Genomic DNA, 20,368 nt, shown 5'->3' on the forward strand with positions numbered 1-20,368 from the left:
AGCCAAGGGGAGACGGGATGATTTGCATGTGTTGTGTCCTTGTATACCTTTGCATTAAGAATTTATGCATCGAATCCATAGCTAAGATCGAGGGCTTGAAGCTCAGCCAAGTTCAATGTCATTTAAACAGAAGCGGAACATGCCCTTAACAGCAACTGCTTGCATGATTGATTGCGTATCGATTATCTTAGTCATTTGTTGAAAATGATCATTCATTAGGGTCAAGGCACCCATTATGGAAGTGGATGGTGGGAATTAAAAAATCATGATTAGACCAAGAATTTCTCTAACCAATCTCTTTATCAGAACTTTAATTGCAACCAACATTGCTAACCACTCCACTCCCTAGCTACACGCTGAATACTTTATGCCATGTAGAATAATATATTATACATCTGCCTAACTACTAATACATGCCACTCAGTGAAGAGAAGTTGTCTTCGTTTCTGGATAACTTTGCCATCCTTCTGCTTCTAAATTTGCAAACATAATTGCAGAAGGATGGTGTGTTTTAACTCTTTCAGATAAGTAATTCAAGTAATGGGCTCTGCATTTGGAGCCAGGCGATGGGTTTTGAACAGATAAATGTCGTCGTCATTGATACGGGCAAATCTGCACCTCATGAATGATAGGATTTTTATTTTAGTGTCTCGGTGTCACTTCGCTAATGGAACTGTTCTTCAAAGTAAATGTTTCTAAGAGAAAATTTTGATCCGATGAATGCATATCCGTGTTTGAGATATTTGCAGGTCATGGGTTTCGATCAGAAAATGCCCATACTGATCTGATGTCATGAAGTCTCGAAAATCCAGGTAGTTTAGAAATATAGCTTTCAAGTTGGATAGTTGAATAATTAGTTAATTAATCCTAACAATCTCATTAATTCTTCCTACCTTTAATAATGATTAATAGCTTATATTTGATGTTCAATAAGTCAAGATAGTTTATGGTTAACACTTATAAAAGATCCTCTCTGACAAAGATAGAAAATACTCGATATATCTTTATTAGGGTATGTTTGTATTCTAAAAAATTTATACCCGTAAAATTTTATTTATCCAATAATTTTTTTGGTAAAGATAATTCATCAATATAAAAGGATACACACCAGTTAAACATATAATATTTCCTTCCAAGTAAGAGTTTGGTGATATGCCATAAGATGCATGCACAATGTTAAATGAAGAGAAGTTAAGAGATCACTAGACACTGCTCAAATCACCAGCATGTTGCCCTAAGATTCATCTGTCGATTTTAAGAAAAATCAAAACGTTTCTGATATTATCATCAATGTCACCAAGTGGTTCACACGTGACATACCCAGTTGAAAAGAGAGCACTTGTCACCATATTATGACCCTAAGATCAAATTATAGATGATTAGAGATTTGATCCAACTAGTTTAATCAGTATCGAGTCTAATGGTGACTTATGACTTGTACTAACTGCAGAGTGATTGAGAAGGCTACTACTTTATCAGAAGACAAAAGCGAAGTCTGTGCGAGGTGAATAAATGTCAAAAGACTCGTATTATAATAGAATATTATCCACATTATCTTCTAAATGCAAACAATAAGGGTAGGGTCCTACCTTAAAGGATGTTGAAATTAACATTGTTTATGATAGACTAGCATTCAGTGAACCAGATACACTTTCAGGTTTCATGTTATGATCTTGGATGACCAGGTACTTCTTGAGATTGAAAAGGAAAGGTGGTGCTGTTGCTCTTCTGGTGCTAATAATGCATCCCACTCTAGATAAAAATAAAATGTTGACAATGTTACTCAAGCAATGAAAAGAAGTGGAGCACAAAGATTCCCAGCTATAATTAGTCGTGTTACTTGATTATAGTAGATTTTTAACCTGATTAGTTCCCCTGTAGAGAGGATAAAGTAACAGATTCTTCGAAGAGTTGAGTTGCTTTCTAAGCTTTTAATGTTTTCGTCTCTGCACTTTAGGAAAATGGATTTTATGTCTCATCTCAACTTTCTTCCAAGGAAGAGGGCATCACTGGGAACAAAAGTTGCAGCAGAGGTCTGACTGCCATTTAAATTTCCAGGCATTGCAGTCAGACTGTAGAAAGCTTCATGCACGAGTAGACCTAGCACTTGCCTAAAGGAGAATTGAACTATGAGCGATTTCAGTTTTGCATGTCAAGTAGAAATAGGCAGACTAGCACCTACTACCAGAGTTTGAAGCCCGAATCGGAATTCATGTTTCTGCGACTGGTCAAGGCTTTCCACAAGACAAGGTTGTCGGGTTAATTACCCAGTTTGTTCAAAGCTGTTAAGGAAGATTTTTTAGAGTCGAAGATGGTGAGATATATATGTAAAACATCTCCCTGATAATTTGGCACTGATGTTAGAATATCTTAGACTCCCTTACGATCATCCTTTACAATTTCTATGGAGTGAATTATTGTCTCAATTAGCAACTGACACGCGTTACTTGCCCAATTCCCCATCAAACAGCCTAAATGTAATTCTGTTCAAGCAGCCATTTCACTTGATTTGAGAGGAGAGCGTGCCTCTGGGAAAAGGCTACTTTTTCCATGAATTTAGACGGACAAGGCTACTAATTCTGTTCAACTATTATTGGATCTTGTCGAATTCTGTTTCATCCCATCACTTCCAATCCTCGGTACAACTTCTCTCCATGAACATGAAGACTATGAAATTATTTTGGGAATCTTTTTGTACTGCCGTTGTAGCTGAATTCACTACACAGATATTAGATTTGGCTTTATCTGGATCTTCATTTTCAGCGTCACCTTCATAGGCTTGTTCATCTATCATGAGGGTAGACAAGGAAACCATGCAAGCAACTAGTTTTCTCAGTAGGTTAAGGTCAGTAACTTCCATGCACCAACACTCTTCCTATTCTACGAGCTAGTTTTGTACATGCCCAGTAAAATGTGGCACCAGCCCCTTTACTCAGGTCAATGACTTGCATCTCGTGCTCCCTACCATCCAATGCCTCTTCGCTATTCTTGCTGTCACACATGCATTATTCTGATCAAAAACATCAATAATGCAGCCCTGTCAACTGACAATCACATGCCTACAACGAGTAGTCTCCGACAAACGTATCTACAGGACAGACAATATCTCATTTGTTTATCCACACTACTAATGAAACCCACCACTTAAATTATATTTGACATCATCACAAGGGTGTGATTTCCTCCCCCATCATCTCCAACAATTAGAGAACCTTGTGAAAAGATAATCATTCCTCTAGCACACTAAATTCTTGCTTTCCAGTGCGTTGATAAGAATGACAGAGAATATCACTCAGGCAGCTATTAACGAATATAAAAGCAAACTCGGTGGACAGATTACTTGGATAAGGTCTTTTACCATACTCCATTCAACACAAACAGACAGTAGAGATTGACAAATCCAGTTCAAATAAAATTAAAAAAAAAAGATCAACAAACAATGCACTTTACAAACTAAAGTCCTGTACGAAACAGGAAACGATCCAGATTCTTGACGCATAGAATTGCAGTTGCACTCCCAAATGCAAGTCTTTGGAGATTTATAATTTTAACAGACTAAACAGATATTATAATTTTCTTGAAACAGAAACATAAACGTACTAAGATAAAAACCGCAGGTACTCGTGATCTTTCTACCCTTTCCAGCACCTTATCATCCCTTGCACCCCCACCTGAAACCTGACTCGTGCTCCCCTTACTAATTTCCCAAATTCAACACTCAAAGGCTGCTGGATGGATAGCAACAATCATGCGAACAGCTGGCTAATTCCTGTTTTTGCATTTCTCCATGGCCCTTGGGGCTGCAATAAAAATAAACACTTGTATGCAATTAGCTTGAGAAAAGAAATTTTATACGACATAATTGGTAGGGATTAACACTCAAGTCCTTAACAAGAATCACAGCAAATTACAAGCAAGCATAAAATTAGGCTCAGCCGGCACAAAAGCTAGGATCCACTTAAAAAACTTTGGTTCACAAAAACATTTTAGGGCATCTAAAAAATGAATCGGGTGGGTTTGTATAGCACAATTTCAGAATATTTAAAAAGTAAAATTCGTACATGTAAAGCACAAAATCTGTTTCTGACATTTTACATATAAACCAGCATAGTATAAAGCAAAAAATGATCTTCAAAGGTTGATAAAAGGTGCATAAGCAATCACAATTTTAAAAGTTATTAATAATATTGATTTCAGAAATATGGATAACATTGTGAGCTGAGACCAACAGCTAGTATTTGTGCTACCAATGTAATAAAATTCCTTGTGGTCAACAGTTCCCCTTTTTAACGGGGCTCCAAGTCTTAATTTTCTAGCATTAATTTCAACATACTTTCAGCATAACATTTAATGCAGAAATTACAAGGTCAAAATCGATGTTAATAATGAGTCATGTCTGACCCCTTGCACTCACCCCACCAAAACAGCAAGTACATACAGATACATGTTCATCCAAAATAACAAAGGAAGATCAGACAACCTAAACCTTTTCATCTCATGTCCTAGATATACCAAGATTCTAGATGCAAAACACAAAGACCAGACTGTATTGTTGAATTACATCCACAACAAAACATAAGGATCTATAGAATCATAAGACGAGCCCAGTATTACAACTTTTCCACCAATATCTGTGTTTTGTCCTCTTTTGTTTCATGTTGGGCGACTTTCTACTAGGTGAGATTTGAAAAAACAAAATTCATCAGAGAAGTATTTTTTGAAGCACACTTGATTTGTCTAGGACAAGTTCTACTGTCACAAATCATGAATGGCTAATATAATTCTCAAGACATACATTTCAATGGTTCTCATACACTCTATTAGTCAGAACAGTAGTAAAATTGGCTTGAGATACATAACAAACGCACCTAGGCCAATGGCATCAGAGCTCTTCATGATCCTCAGCCTCTTGCATGTTTCAATAAACATCCTGAACAGGTAGATAGACAGAATTAGAATGCAGGTTTATCACGCAACTTACATTAAGAATATTTCTTGCTATTACATGATCATGAATTGTGTTTGTTAATATTGCTTGGCAGATGAACACTGAAAGAAGTTATATTCTAATTTCATCCTTTAATATATGATCCAGTCAAATTTTTGCAAATATAAAGAGAAGTTCAAATGAAACCACAGTTTATGACCATGAATGTAGATCAAGGAAGATCGGTTCATGTCAATTCGCAATCTTTACTCACTCAAGTTCCCAGTTGTTCCCTGATTTAATTTCAAAATTGAAGTACAACAGGGACATGGCAAAGGTATAAACAGTTTTGACCAAGGTCAATATCACAACTAGGCAAAAAAATTGCATTAACCCTCATGCAAGTGTCATCATGGTGGGGGCAGGGGCGGGGTAGTTTGGGTGGCTATACAGAATAGAGTTTCTGTTTCCTTGCACTAAATCCCAGCTACTTCCTAGAGCTATTAAATATGAAAGATCAGTTCATTCTTGTTCATATAAAAATAATATGGTTAGCAATGGCTAAAGATTTCAGATATTATTGAAGTCAACAACTAGAACCAATTTCGATTTAGGCAAACAAGCAAAACCGGTCAGCACTTACTCCCAGGGAACATCGCCAACAAGCATCCAGTCTCCGTCTTTATCCTCATAAGTGAGAACATATTCTGAGCCATGCAGCAGATCCTTCAGCTTGCTCTCGCTCAGCATCTCCCTTCCTGGAGCTCCATGGGATCCATATTGGCCTGACATCATAACAAAGTAGCAGTAACTCGATCCATAAACAAACATAACACGTGTCCACTGTAAAATACTAGTTCAACACTTAATATAATAACAATGTCCACCAACCACATTCCACATATCAAATCAAAAATTTTATTTTGGCTCACCTATGGTGAAACAGCTGAACATCTTCTCGAGGGCAGAAGACAATTCCTGATATGCAGAGTAGTTTCTCAAATCCACTTTTCTAAGATAAGGAGCACCATCCATGCTGACTTTGATAAATAAAGCACCTGGCCCTGCTTTACCATCAACTTCTTCTGTGTTCTTTGAGGTGGTGGCAAGGGAATTCTTCCTAAATGATTTGATGGGTGGCCAACCCACAACTTGTGCCCTGCCAAAAGAAGGGATACCAGAGATCATTCTCAATGTCTTGCAGTTAATCTTAAGACTTGACACAAAAACACTTCATACTTTGGAGCAGGTGCACTGCTGTTGTTTGCGGAGCTGTTACGAAGTGGTCTGGTCTCGTTTGCCGCATGAGGTCTCTCTTGTCCTGCCTTTGGGGCTACTATCTCTTTCACTTTAGCTTGTTGAACTCCAAGGTTCTCCAACATGCCAGGTTTCAATCCCATGTTCGGTGAGGGCCTGGGTGAGAGCATTGCATTTACCTCCGAATTTGACAGAAACTTGCTCTGCACCACAGATGAATACTTTTCAAGTTAGAAGCATGAGTAAATATCATTCTATTCCCTTCAGTAAATAAAAAGGCAGTTTTTTTCACCTCTGAAAACTCATCCATGGCATCAGAGAACACTCTCTTGTTACCCGAAACAACATTTTTCTGTGTTGAGGAGTAGTGACCATCATTTGAGGGATGCAAAGGGAAGAAGGGCTTCTCATCAAGTAATGCCGAGCTCAACAGGGAAAGCTCATGATTTCTTTCTGGAGACTGGGACCCAGGAAGCCCAAGCCGCAATTCAGTAGCCTTCAGATTTAAACTAGTCTTTCTTTCATCAGATGCTGCAGAGACTGCCGAGCTGTCCACGGAAGAACAATCGGACAAACCCATGTAGTTACGCTCTTTCAATTCCAAACCATTCAGGCATGCACTTTCTGCTGAGGCCGGAGAAGCCAGTAGAGTGACATTACTATGACCCTCCTCCTCCACAACACCAAGTAGTGGTGGAGACATCAGAATTGAGAATAAAAACACTCGGAATTCTTTTTGTTACCTGCTCAGTTTCACAGCACAAAAACTTCATTAACAAACACCAATGTTTGGATATTCATCAAACAAAATCATATCGGCGAAAACAAAACCTCAAATCTCTTTAAATAGAGAAGTAAATAGCAAAAAATTCATCAACCGCTGGCTGCCTGCCCTCAGGAAGCAAACAATATAACAAGCACATGGTGGTTGATTAATACTGAAATTTCCCTAATTCAATCAAGCATCCGTTGGAAGATAAATTATTCTTGGGCAAAGGGCCATACTAAAAGCAATGAGCACAAATAAAATCACACAATTTGCAAAGATAAAATAAAACCAGGCGTGATGCTTATGGTCAAAGAAATTTTAGCTACTTTCTAAAACGCATCAAGATCTAAACACAAAGATTTTAAAAAATAAAAATTGCGAAAGCAAGTATCCAATAACACTAGAAATCTTAATAAATGTAAAAAAATATATTAAAAACTAAACTTGAATTAATTAATTAGCAGCAGAAGTAAAAACACCTTCCTGAGTTTAAAACGAGCTAAAATAAAATAAAAGTAAAAACACCTTCCTGAGTCAAAACGAGCTAAAATAAAATAAAAATAAACTTACAGCATGTTATGAACGGGATAAAAAAAAGAGGCTGCATAACCATTTACAACTGCAGAGATCTAATCTGAACGTTAATGAATAGGCCATTTTCCGACTGAATAATTTACTGAAGGAAAAAGATGAGGAATAAAACACATTTTGAACTTGAAATAACTGCAGTCAAGTAAAAGTAGATGCATGCTTAATAAACCACGCCTCGAATAACTCGCTGTTTTTTTTTTAAGAGAACAAAAAGGAAAGATATATCTTGTTTGGATGCCGAGAAAGTATGAAAAAAAATAGAAACAAAAATTTTAAGCTGCCGAGCGAGACAGTCTCCATGCAACTATTGAGCTGAAAAACCTACTCTTGACATGGGTTTTCCCAGTACGGAAACTAAAAACAGCAAAGAGATTGCAGCATTTGTTTCAGTAACAAACAAACAGTGTCCAGCAAAAGCCAGAAGGCAGAAAGATGAAAGCGCAAAAATAAGAGAAAAAAAGAAAAAAGGTGTGCAAATTAAAAAAATAATAATCAGAAACAGATCAAGAAAGGGCACTGAGTAACTTGTTTACCTGTGACTTAGATTTGTGGATTTGTAGCTGGAGAAGAGAAGTGAAGATTTCAATTGTGAGGGTTTTGTTTCTGTTTTAGAAGCAGAGAGAGAGAGGGAGTTTGGAAAGAGAAGTAGAGGAGAGAGAGATAGCCAGAGAGAGAGAGCTAAGGATCCTCCATTTTGGCACAAAGTAACAAAAGCTTATTTGCTGTCTGGTGTGAAACTCTATGCATTAAAATAAGAACCTTTTTGTTTCTTTATTTTTATTTTTATTAAAAGCAAAAACCTTTTTTTAGAAAACAAAAAAAACACCCTTCCTTTTGTTACTCTTTTTATATTTTTTTCGCCTTTCTTTCTTTCTTTTTTTTTATTGGATGATAACAATGTTTGTCTATTTATTTATTTATCTGTTCATAAATGTAATAATCGGCCGAATAATAATGAATGAGAGAGAATCGTGTATTTTAATTTTAGTGGCTGGTGATTGGAGATGGTTGAATGGAAGCCGTTGATCCGCTCGAGGGTGGATTTGGTATTTCACTGTGAGTGGATGGAAGCTTTTTTAGAGTGTTTGGGAGTGTGGTTGTGGTTGCTTTTCAAAATACTTTTCGTTCAGAAAAGTGTGCCAATAATATTTTTTTATTTTTTAAAAATTATTTTTGAGATTTGCACATCAAAATGATTTGAAAATATCAAAAACATATTATTTTAAAGCAAAAAAAAAAATTAAAATTTTTTCAGAAGCATTTTTGAAAAGCACTTCCAAACATGTCCAAATTTGTGCCCACTTTGATTGAAGTAAGATTAAACTTGTTTTTTTGTAAAAAATTTTCAAAAAATTATTTTAAAATAATTTTTTTTATAATTTTGATGTGTTGAAATTAAAAATAAATTTTAAAAATAAAAAAATATTATTTTAATATATTAAAAAAAATTAAAAAACAAAATGTTATGCTTACAGATAGCCCTGGAATGATGGATTAAGCAAGTGTTCCGCCTTTGGCAACCATTTTCCATTTGGCTGATGGGAGAAAGGTGAAAATTGCAATTCATCAATACAATTCAGGCTATGTTTGTTTTTCAGAAATTATTTTTTAAAAAATTATTTTTAAAATTTTCTTGTGTTTGTTTGTCATTAAAAAAGTTGGACAACAAAAAACACTTTCCAGTCAAAAAAATTTAGTTTGGTTTTCAGGAAAGTGTTTTCCTGAAAAATTTGGGCGGAAAACACTTTTCGAAAATTGTGAAAATTTTAGAAATGTCATATTATTTGCTGATTATATCAAATTTGATCCTCAAACTTTTGATTGCTATATATGTATTTTGTTTTGAATATTTATTTTTCAATTTCATATCTTAAAATTTAATTTTTATATTAACTTTGGTCCTTATTTTTATAATTGTTATTTGCTTTTCCCTTATCATTTTTTTATTGAAATTTTTTATCTATCAAATTTGGTCCTCATTCTTTTGATTGTTACTTGTTTTATTTGAAATAATTTATGAAATGTTGATTATTATTATTTTAATTTCTTCATCTTTTATTTTTTTATTTTTTAGATTTGATCTCTATTATTTTGATTATTATTTATTTTATTTGAGATAATTTATAAAATTATATTTTTTTAATTTCATTCTCATTCAACCTTTTAATTTGTAAGATTTATTCCTCATTATTTTAATAAACTTGAGAAAAATAAAACATTGATAAGTTATTTTACAGCTCATTTTCCACAACATAACCAAACACTAAAAAATATTTTCCAACTTATTTTCCATTACACTACCAAACATTATAAAATAATTTATTTTCCCCGAATTCACTTTCCAAAAGCAAACTACTTTCCAGCAAACAAACGAGGTTAGTTGTCATCTTTTTACCTTCTGGTGCCAAATGACTCGTACTATTGTGTTTTGACGCATCGATTGAAATTTAAGAAGGATATATTTAACAAATAAGGCAAATGGGCGCTATAAAATAGGTTTTTTTTTTTTTACAATTGATACACAGCGGGCAGTTTTATTTTTACATTAAAAAATTGAAAAAAATGTTAGAAAGTAAAAAAAGTCGATGCACGATGGCGAAATGTTTTTAAAATATTTAAAATAAAAATATTAAGATATCGAGATATTAAAGTAATGCGGGTCAATTATGGTTAATATATTAAACCCACAATATAGAATATAAGATGGTGATAAAACCATAGAGCTCGTACAAAAAAAAAAAATTAAAGTCAAATCACAACGAACCAAATATTAAAGTTCGAAATCAAATAAAAACATAGAATAAAAAAAACGATTAAAAATAAGTGACTCTAGTAAACTTACATCAATGATAGGCACAACAACGCGGGCTGAGGCAAATATTTTTGGATGCATGAAGAAAATGTTAAGGAGATGCTAGGATAATATTCCAAAATAACATGAAATAAACAAAAGATAAGTTCAGTTATTTTAATAGTATAAAAAAACAACCCTAATTTAATAGCATAAATAACAAAATAAAAAACTCAAGTAAACTTTTAAATTTGAGTTAATATTCCAAGATCACAGTCTGTAAAATATTGTACCCGTGCTTAATCAAGAAGGTCATTTCTCAATCAATTTAATGTTGAAGGATAAAATTATAAAATAAATAATATTACAACGTATGAAATATTATATATGGGTTTAACATGTTTTTTTGTTTCAATTATCATTTGATTGAATAAAAAATATTTTTAATAAACAAAATTTAGTTAACATAACCGGTTAAATGACCTATATTGTGAGATTAAATACATTGATATATACTTGTTTTTTTTATTTTTCTAGTTTTATTTTTAGTTGTTATTAATAATGTTATTTATTAGCCTACATAATTCTTGATTTATTTGATTATATGTATGTATAAAATTTTCAATTTTATAAACTTAAAAAAAAATTTAACTACAAAAAAATATATCAAAAAAATTTACATGTATTTTTTTTAATAAAAAATAAAAATATCTTAATAGAGCTCGTATAACGTAAACTACACCACAATCTTTTTTTTTTTTCAAAATAAAATTTGTTTTGTTTATAGGTTTTACGCGCCCTCTCTGTTATTTTTTTTTTATGAGGGAGAGAGTTTTTATGTCCTCTATGCCCAGGTCTTACCATATGTTGATTTTTCTGATATGAAACTATTCATCGCATCACCTTAAATAATTTTTTTTTCCGACTCCATTTGTATCAAATATTTTTTTTCTTTTTTTCTTTCAATTTTTATCATGCCATTTCTATCAAAATCAGGTTCGTTTGAGATTTACTATTTTTGCTGGAATTCTCGCTGTTTTTGTTTTTGTTTTTTTTTATAAAAAAATTAATTGCTTGTTGGTTGTTACAGTATCATATCGTATACAAATAATAAAGCACGCGCATATAATGCCACTAAAATCTTGCATATTTACAATAAAACCTAGAATCACAGGATCGATTATATGCTGTTGGTGAGAATGGACAAATGGATTTGATTCTGATATGCTTTTTAAATTTGAAAATACAAATTAATTTGTTTTTCATTAATGGAATTTACTTGAATGGGCTACTTTCCCGTGTGCTGTTGTGGCAGTGTAGTTAAATCTGGCTTGCCTCGGACTGTTACACCTGGAAACTCATGATTTAGGTTGAGTTTTAAATTAAATTACGAGGAACTTGATTCATCATGACCTGGGTGAGTCTCCCAGTAATCTCGTTAAATTTGGTTTATTTTTCTTTTTATTCAAAACAGCATTATGAACATTTCTTTTTAATACTAAAATAATATTTATTTTAGATAAACTCAGGTTAATAATGATTTACTCACCTAGCAACGATCTTAGCCATGTGCTTGGACAAAATTTAAAACTTCTATTTTTTAATTTTTTAATTTAATTATTTGATAATAAAAAAAACATTTATATCAAAGATAACAAATAAAAAAGTTAAAAAAAAACAGTGTAGTGATTTTTCTTAAAATGATAAAATAATTATTTTACTAATTTAATCCACAAGATTTTGTCTTCCTGTGGGTGTAATATTGTGATGGAGGGTGCTGTTTAAAAATGATTTTTTCTTAAAAATATATTAAAATAATTTATTTTTTAATCTGTCTTCTATATAAATATATTAAAATCATAAAAAAATATTAAAAAATATCAATTCAATGTATTTTCAAGCCAACTGCACTTTTAAAATACACCTAATGCCTGTTTGGTAATATGTTTTTAATTGCTCTTGAGTACATTTTAAAAGTATATTTACCTTGAAAAATCATGAAATTAATGGTTTTAGTGCTTTTAATAATTTTAATGTACTAATATAAAAAATAATAATAAAACACTTTAATTTACTTACAAGTAAAATATAATTTTAAAAATTATTATACATCAAAATACTAAATACATAATAAAACGCAGTTCCATTCATAAAAATAAACGTTATCTCAGAATGCCGTGAAAAACTGGTATCTTTTATGTTTCTGGCAATATCACCACCCTCTCATAATTGCTCACTATTTATTTATTTATTTATTTATTTTTGGGTACAATTGCAAACTCCCGGTAATTATTTGCAAGACATTGAAAGGTTGTTCACAGATTTGATTTACGGTGAAAAATCATAAAGACAACGGGGCATTGCCAATCATGTCACCTACAGCAGGTACCAAATTTGATGTCTCTCAAGATCGTCCTTCCCGGTGGCAAATTTGTCTTTTGACAGTAATCTTATCGATCACAACTAACCAGGACGTGTCCAAATCACAGCCCCTCAGTGTCGTTTTCCCAACTTTTTAGCTTAAAGATAATCCGATAAGACTCACAAATGTCTTAAACTTTTTGGGCAATTGATTCCTCTATTCTCATGTGAAATGTGGATACCCGCATAAAGACCACCTTACCCCCAATCATATCTTGGTTTGACTTTATCCAGGTGCAAATGGGCAAATACTATTACACAATCATGATACTGTGTATCATGATTATTTTTATGTTTTAATTTTTTTTTAAATAAGTTTTTTTTTTAATTCAATTAATATTTTTTATTATTTTCATATTATTTTGATTTACTAATATCAAAAATATTTTTTTAAAAATAAAAAAAAATATTATTTTAATACATTTTTGAATAAGAAACATTTTAAAAAATAATTACTACCGCAACTGTAAAAATTCTACAAATAACTATAAAAAACATGGAAAAACACCTCACCTTCAACTACATTTGTTAATATATATATATATATATATATATATATGTTTATTTAATTATTTATTTATTACGGTGGGCTGGTTTATATTTTGCCTCCACCTTGTATTTAGAAATATTTGAGTATTTTACATATATTTTTTCTAAAAATAATTTTTTAAAAATTTTAGTTAAAAAAATAATTTTTTTCTTTAAAATTGCAACAACAAAAATTATCATAATATAAAATACACATTAACTCATCTTAACAACACCGAAATGTTAAGTACAAATTGATACATAAATTTACAAATAACCTCTCCACTTCATCTACACAAGTGATAACAATTGGATCCTACCAGCACGATATATAATATCGTTATATATCATAAAAAATAAATTACTACTTGATTATGTTAATTACTATTTGATTAAAAATATTAATATATAATTAATTAAAATATTTTATTTTTGTTAAAAAACCGTTTTTGACACCCTTCGGAGGGGTAAAGATGGGAATAAAAAGGGAGGGAGTAGAGTGTATGCTACGTAGAAAGAGGACGCATTTAGTGGAGGAGTGAGGCTGAGAGGGGACAGGGAAAAACAGGGTGAAGCGAAATGATGTGTTGGGGGACAAGAAAGCGGCTTTTAATTTTGGCTTGCCGGCTACTGAAGGCGACATATAACCTCCTCCACCATTTTCTCTTCACCAGTCGGACCTAGCTTCGCGTGATTTTCACGTTCCAATTGCTGATTCAATTTCTGCCCCTCGTGTTCTGTGTTCGCCATTGTTTATTAAGTACCGCAGTTCAATCCCTAAAATTAAAGTATTTTAATGACAATTTCTTGGAAAGACAAAAAAAAAAAAAAACCACACCCCCTTTTATCTTCTTCCTTTTTTTCCAAGACGTCCCTGGATTTTTTTTTTAATATTGAGATTAAGTTTGCTTCCATTTAAAATCATCATAAAAATTAAAACAATTGTACGAACGGTTGCTTTAAAATCATCACTGGTTTAAATTATTATTGTTTAGGAAAAATCATTTTATTAAGACAGATAAGATACGGTAGTGTTCAGTATTATAATAATAATAATTTTTTTAAAATGTTTTTTTATATTAAAATAATAATTTTTTATTTTATAAATTTATTTTTGATATTAATCATCAAAACAACCTAAAAAAATTAAAATAAAAAAATTATTTTTAAAAATAAACAATATTACAAACACCATTTAAGTTGTTTTTTTAATTAATATGTTTAAAACAGTTAAAATTGATTGATTATGTCAGCACTGTCACGAAGTCTTTTCTAGGTGGACTTAATAAGATAAACGATAAGGAGAGGATTAAATCCACTGATAATCCTAACTGGTGACACTTCATGGCTCATGCCATGTATACAGTAGCAGATAGTATCCTAATTAGTGAATAAATGTTTTTTTATTATTATTTTAAATTAATATATTTTTGATATTTTTATTTTATTTTAATATATTAATATAAAAAATATTATTTTAATATATTTCTAAATAAAAAAACATTACCAATTATTATTGCATCTATGCACTCCATATGAAAGACCATTTCTGATATCGAGGGTGTTTAATAGTGTGTTTGTGGTTGTTTTTTAAAGTGCTTTTTACTCGGAAATATATCAAAATAATATATTTTTTATTTTTTAAAAATTATTTTTAATATCAATACATTAAAATAATTAAAAAACACTAAAATTATATTAATTTTATATAAAAAAATTAAGATAACACGGTGTGCACCCGTTCCCGGACGGTGCCGTCATGGCGATGCTGGATAAGAGCGGTGCAAAATAGACAAACCACTATACCATAAGCCATCCAGGTCAATCAACAGGTGACAAAACAAACGTGATTCGTAATGTGAGATTTAATCAGTTGACATTATACAGAACCTCTTCTTATCTACAACGACTACAATACCACGATTTTATATACTGGGCGGGCCCATCACTATCTTTTTACAGGTACTCGTTTTTATTGAAAACAAAGTGATTGACTTGAAACTTGAAAGGTTACTAGAACAGAGTTTCTTCAAGGTCTAAACCAGAATAAAAAAATAAACAAAACACGACCCGCTGTTACTGTTGGTTCTGTCTGTAAATATTGCGCAATGCATTATTCATCCTCCAATGCTTTTTTTTTTAACTGGAACTTTATTTCTTTGCTGTTTCATACTTTCACTTGATGTTTGCAACAATTTATGTGTAATAATTATCTTTGATTTGTGTTTTATCATATTTTTGAGGTCTTTGAGAGTGTTTCCTCTGTTAATTAACCATCCATTTCATGAGAAAGAGTTTTGATTTGTTGCCGCCGAAAAATCTAAAGAACTAGAATTGAGATTAAGAAAAAAAAACATTTCAATTTTACTTTTCAATCAGTTTGATTCATGCAATTTCAATTTCTTTATATTTCTTCATATTCATATTGTTCGAGGATTTCATGTTTAAGTTTTAAAATTTATTTTGTTTGCATTTTAATCCCCGTGAGTCGTGTAAGGAAAGAAAAAATTGATAAAAAAAAAACTAAGAAAACAATTATCCATTCTTATATTATCGTTTAATTGTTTTTTTAAATAAAATTTATTATGAATAAAATAATTAAAATATTATCCAATTTTATCATATTTTTAGATAAGATTATATTTTTATAATGTTATTAACAATTAATTTTTGAATTATAAAAAATGCTCATAAACCTTAATTAAAAATAAATTATCTATTTTATTTTTTTATTGTAATCTTTTACATATTTTTTCATATTAATTATTTTTTTTATTTTTTTTATTTTATCATGTACAAATTATAGGATCGTGATTTTTTTTTCTATTGAATCTTGTTTTTTGTTTTAATCATGATGAGTTTTTGTATTAAAAAACAATAATTATCATTAAATAATTGTTTTTTCAAAATAAAAGGAAATAGATAAACAAGAAAAGAAAATTTTGATTAAAGAGATTCATTTTCCCCTCATTAATCCAAATGATTGAGATTTTTATGAATATTTATTTTAAATAGTCTTTGATTTTTTATTTTAAAAAAATGCTATCAGTAAAAAGTATATTTTAAAATAAAAATTAACAATTTATATAATAAAATATATTTTTTATTAGCCTACAACACTAAAGGAATTAGGGTTTTTTAATGGTATTTTTACTATTCACATTAACAATAAAAAATCTTAATATACTTTTTAAAATCATTTTATGACAAAACCAAGTCGCAACTTAGTTTGTCAATACGTGAGAGAAACATGATGTCACAAGTTTGAGAGTTAGGGAGCACTCTTATTTTCTAGAACGTGACCTGTCATTTTTTTAAAGAAAATAAGTGGTGACCGAAAAATAAAACAGGGCCAAGCGCGCGGGGCTTGCCCTTTGCCGACCTTTTCTTTTATGTTTTTTTTTTAACACTCCAAAAGATTTTTCTGTATTCACTTACTATTTAGTTTTAATATATTTTTTTGAATACCATTATAAATTTTTATTTGAATTTTAATATATATATATAATTATTATGCATTTATTATGAAAATAATAATACTAATAATAAATTATTTTTAAAAATTTTATTGAAATTTATTTTTATTAAAATATTAAAATAAATTTAAAATATGATTTCATCACATATATTTATTATGTTTTTAGCTTCCAATCACACAAAATATAAATATACTATTTTATTTTTTAAAAACTTGCTTTAATGATTATATTTTTTTAATAAGATATGACTAAGATAAATAAAAGATATACCAGTATTTGATAAAAATATTATTTTTATAAAAGAAATTCATAAAAGCTTAAAACCAAGTTAAAAAACAATGCTAATTTTTTTTTCAAGAAGTCGAAATTAACATAGACACAAACAATTAGTTTAGAACTAAAATGATTACATTTCTTATAAATATTTATTTTTATTATAACAGAACTAAATAAAAATCGATTTTAAAAACTGATCAAGATCTGGAGGACGTAATAATTATGTCTGAATGCGAATGGAAAATAGTAGAACACGCGCGTTGATTTTCATTATGAAAGGAGAAGTTCACCCGCAGTGCTGATATATATATATATATATATATATATATCTATCTTTTGAAGGAGGGAGATTTTAAGAAACCCATCATTAACTGCAGCCACCTTTGCACGCTTTGCCCTTAAACCATGTATACATGCATTATTCAAAGAGCAGCACTTTGTTCATGTTTGATTTGGCATCATCATCATCATCATCATCTTCTTCCTCCTCCGTTTTTCACTCTCCTCTGCCCACGTCACTCAAACGCCATTATCATATGCAAGCATGTATATGGGCCACCCATTGAAACCTTCTGGGCCTCCATTTCCATTATAATGAACCATTCACTCATTCGTCCAGATTTGATCTGAGATCATAATTAAAAAGGGCTCAAGAATGTGCTATAAACTATTAAGAACTTGAGCTGAACAAACAATGGCGCTGGAAAAAAAAATGAGAAAAGAAAATTCAGCTTTGAAAAGCAACCGTGATACTCCTAAATACAATCTAAGTACACCAATATAGATTGAATCAATGACCTGAAAATTACTAGAAATTACCACCGTTGCCATTGTTAGCGTTACTCTATAAATCATGGTAAAATGTACTCCATGAAAACAGATAGTGCGGGATGCTGTCACCGCTTCGGGCTCCATTACGTAAGTCCTCTTGGCTTTTAAGGTAAAAACTCTATCTGTAGCATCAAGTACTCGTCAAGTGAACTTGCATTTCAGCAGGTTACAATTTTCAAGTCAAAAGTGGGCCATGGTGACCTTTAAAACTTGAGAGAGACCACCACGATGTTGGGCCTTTTTTCAAGTCTTGCGGGCCTCAATTTTCAAGACCATATACATAGTCAATGGTCAAATACTGGAACTTCACGTGCGGTCTCGCCATGATTGCCAAGGAGGGCAAGATTGCCATCACATTAAATGCTTCTTTCTTGATAAATTCTTCTTTAATTTAGCTTGGTTTTTTCAATGAAAACCTGACACTCTAACAACAAAGCATGTGAAGGATAGACCAAAATAATGTAGAGTCGAATGTGACATGCCTGGCTAGAAACGATAAAGCGAGCGATGAGTTATGTAGAGGTCTCTGTCATCCGAGCATGCACACGAGTGAATTATGAGATCCTGAAAACTACGTTGTAAATTATTAGTATTGTTGTGTAGTTCTACCACAACTTTGACGGACTTTATAGCAGGAGACGTTTTCTTTTTGCGAGTTTCAACGCATGGTGGTTGCAATTTGAACATTGAAATTGAATATTTTGAAAGGCAGTTCATCATCCATCACGAGCTTTCTCTCTTTTGCTCGAACTTCCCGTATATGTACAGCAGGAATTCGTGGTCGAACCAGCTTTGGATGCTTGTTTCTGTACGGCTGAGATAGATGCCAAAATTCCCAGTCAATCCCTTTGATGCCACTGTCAAACCCTAATATGACACTGTCGCATTTTGCACGACACGCTTGGTAAGAAAGGTCTGTCCACCGAACGATGAAGGGTTCGGTCTTGGTGAAACAAAGCCGCTCCAAGATAAAAATAGGAAAAGAAAACATGATGTGAATATGTCTTGAACTGAAACACATTTTCAAGACTTATTTATAGTCCATTTCCTGCCCGAAACCCAAAGTTACACAATTACAAGGCAAGCCAAGTGCAAATGCTAAACTCTGTTTGGTTTATAGTTCGAACTGAATTTGCGTCTTTTGGGCAGGAAATGGACTTTGAGCTCTAGCTCAACCCCGCTCCGATCTGAGTTTGGGCGTGTTCAGTTAATTAGAACGTAACTGGCCTCGGTGAGTGTACTTAGTTGCGTGGTTGAATTGTTTTTTAACATAAAAATTGATGTTTAGCTATCATAAATGTGTAAAAAAAAAAGGGCTTAATTTAAGTCATAGACCTGATTAGATTTAGTAAACTGGTTTTATTATTAGATGAAAAAAATACCACAGTGGATAGATCATATTAAAAAAAAAAGTAATTAGAATAACTTGATAAAAAAATATATTTAAAAAAAACAAACAAAATATCTCAATTTATAATCTATTAGGTATGGAAAAACTTTGAAATTCAATTCTCAATTAATCACATATTGAAAGACGACATTGAAAAAAAAATTATAAAAAAAATATTTAAAAAATAACAATTAAAAGAATGAGGATAAAAATTAAAAAAATAAAATAAATTTTATATTTAATATTTGAAGAGTGCAATTGAAAAAATTAATTTAGTAAAAGAACAAAAAAATACAAAATAATGAAGATCAAACTTCTACAAGATGTTTAGAAATCAAAAGAATAACGATTGAAGTTGAAATACCACCAACAAAGAGGGTTAAACTGTAGTTTCTTGAGGAGCAGAGAGAAAAGACGGGAAAAAAAGAGAGAGAAAGAAAGGCCTTTCAGCAATAAACTAGATAACTATCAGAAACACGCTCTGCACCGACAAGTAAAAGGCATAAAAACACTTTTAATGACACAATGCAATGGCATTCTAGTCATATCATTGTGCTTTATATATGTTTATTATTTTATACGCATGTTGAAATGACAAGGTGTCCTTCATCTAACATGATAATTGCGTGAAATCATTGTAAAAATACAAAAATATCCCTTGACTTTAGTTTAACTTTTTTATTCCAATGGTACTTTAGTCGTTTCATTATGCAATTGAAATGGAAAAAGACTTGTTTTCCCTCCAATTAATTTGATAATAACTAATGGACCTTGTAAACAGACTAAAATACCCTTTATTAACAGTGTTAAGTTTTTTTAGTGAATCGATAAAACCATTAAATCACTGTTTCAGTGAATATTGATTTTACTCATAAGTTAAAGTAAAAATGCCCTCCTAATAAGCTTTTGTTAATTTGCAAAAATTTAACTAGAACTTTAAATTGGTTAAATATCAATGTAAATTATTAATTTTTTTTTTGTTTTAGTCTTTTTGAGTCATGTTGTCATGATTTTATGTGTTATGTTTTATTTTTGCATTGTATGATCTTACATATGTATTGTGACAAAAATAACTCTCACATTACATTAAATATTCACATTACCATAT

At 31.2% G+C, this 20,368-nt stretch overlaps 1 protein-coding gene across 2 annotated transcripts; it reads right to left on the reverse strand.

Moving 5' to 3' along the window:
• Positions 1-3,340: 3,340 nt before the first annotated feature.
• LOC7461832 (auxin-responsive protein IAA9) lies at positions 3,341-8,482 on the reverse strand. 2 transcript variants are annotated; one of them, XM_002302315.4, is made up of 7 exons: positions 8,078-8,482; positions 6,477-6,927; positions 6,167-6,387; positions 5,860-6,086; positions 5,571-5,712; positions 4,869-4,930; positions 3,341-3,800 (listed from the first exon to the last, which is right to left on the reverse strand). In XM_002302315.4, exons 2-7 carry the CDS (start codon positions 6,885-6,887, stop codon positions 3,763-3,765), a joined length of 1,101 nt encoding a protein of 366 aa, XP_002302351.1. In that variant the 5' UTR covers positions 6,888-6,927; positions 8,078-8,482; the 3' UTR covers positions 3,341-3,762. The 2 variants fall into 2 exon arrangements, with proteins under 2 accessions (XP_002302351.1, XP_052306501.1); XM_052450541.1 differs by lacking the exon at positions 3,341-3,800 and having other exon boundaries at positions 4,334-4,930; positions 8,078-8,271.
• Between the last annotated feature and the right edge of the window lie 11,886 nt (positions 8,483-20,368).

Source organism: Populus trichocarpa, chromosome 2 (assembly GCF_000002775.5).
Source record: "Populus trichocarpa isolate Nisqually-1 chromosome 2, P.trichocarpa_v4.1, whole genome shotgun sequence".
Classification (NCBI taxonomy): Eukaryota; Viridiplantae; Streptophyta; class Magnoliopsida; order Malpighiales; family Salicaceae; genus Populus; species Populus trichocarpa.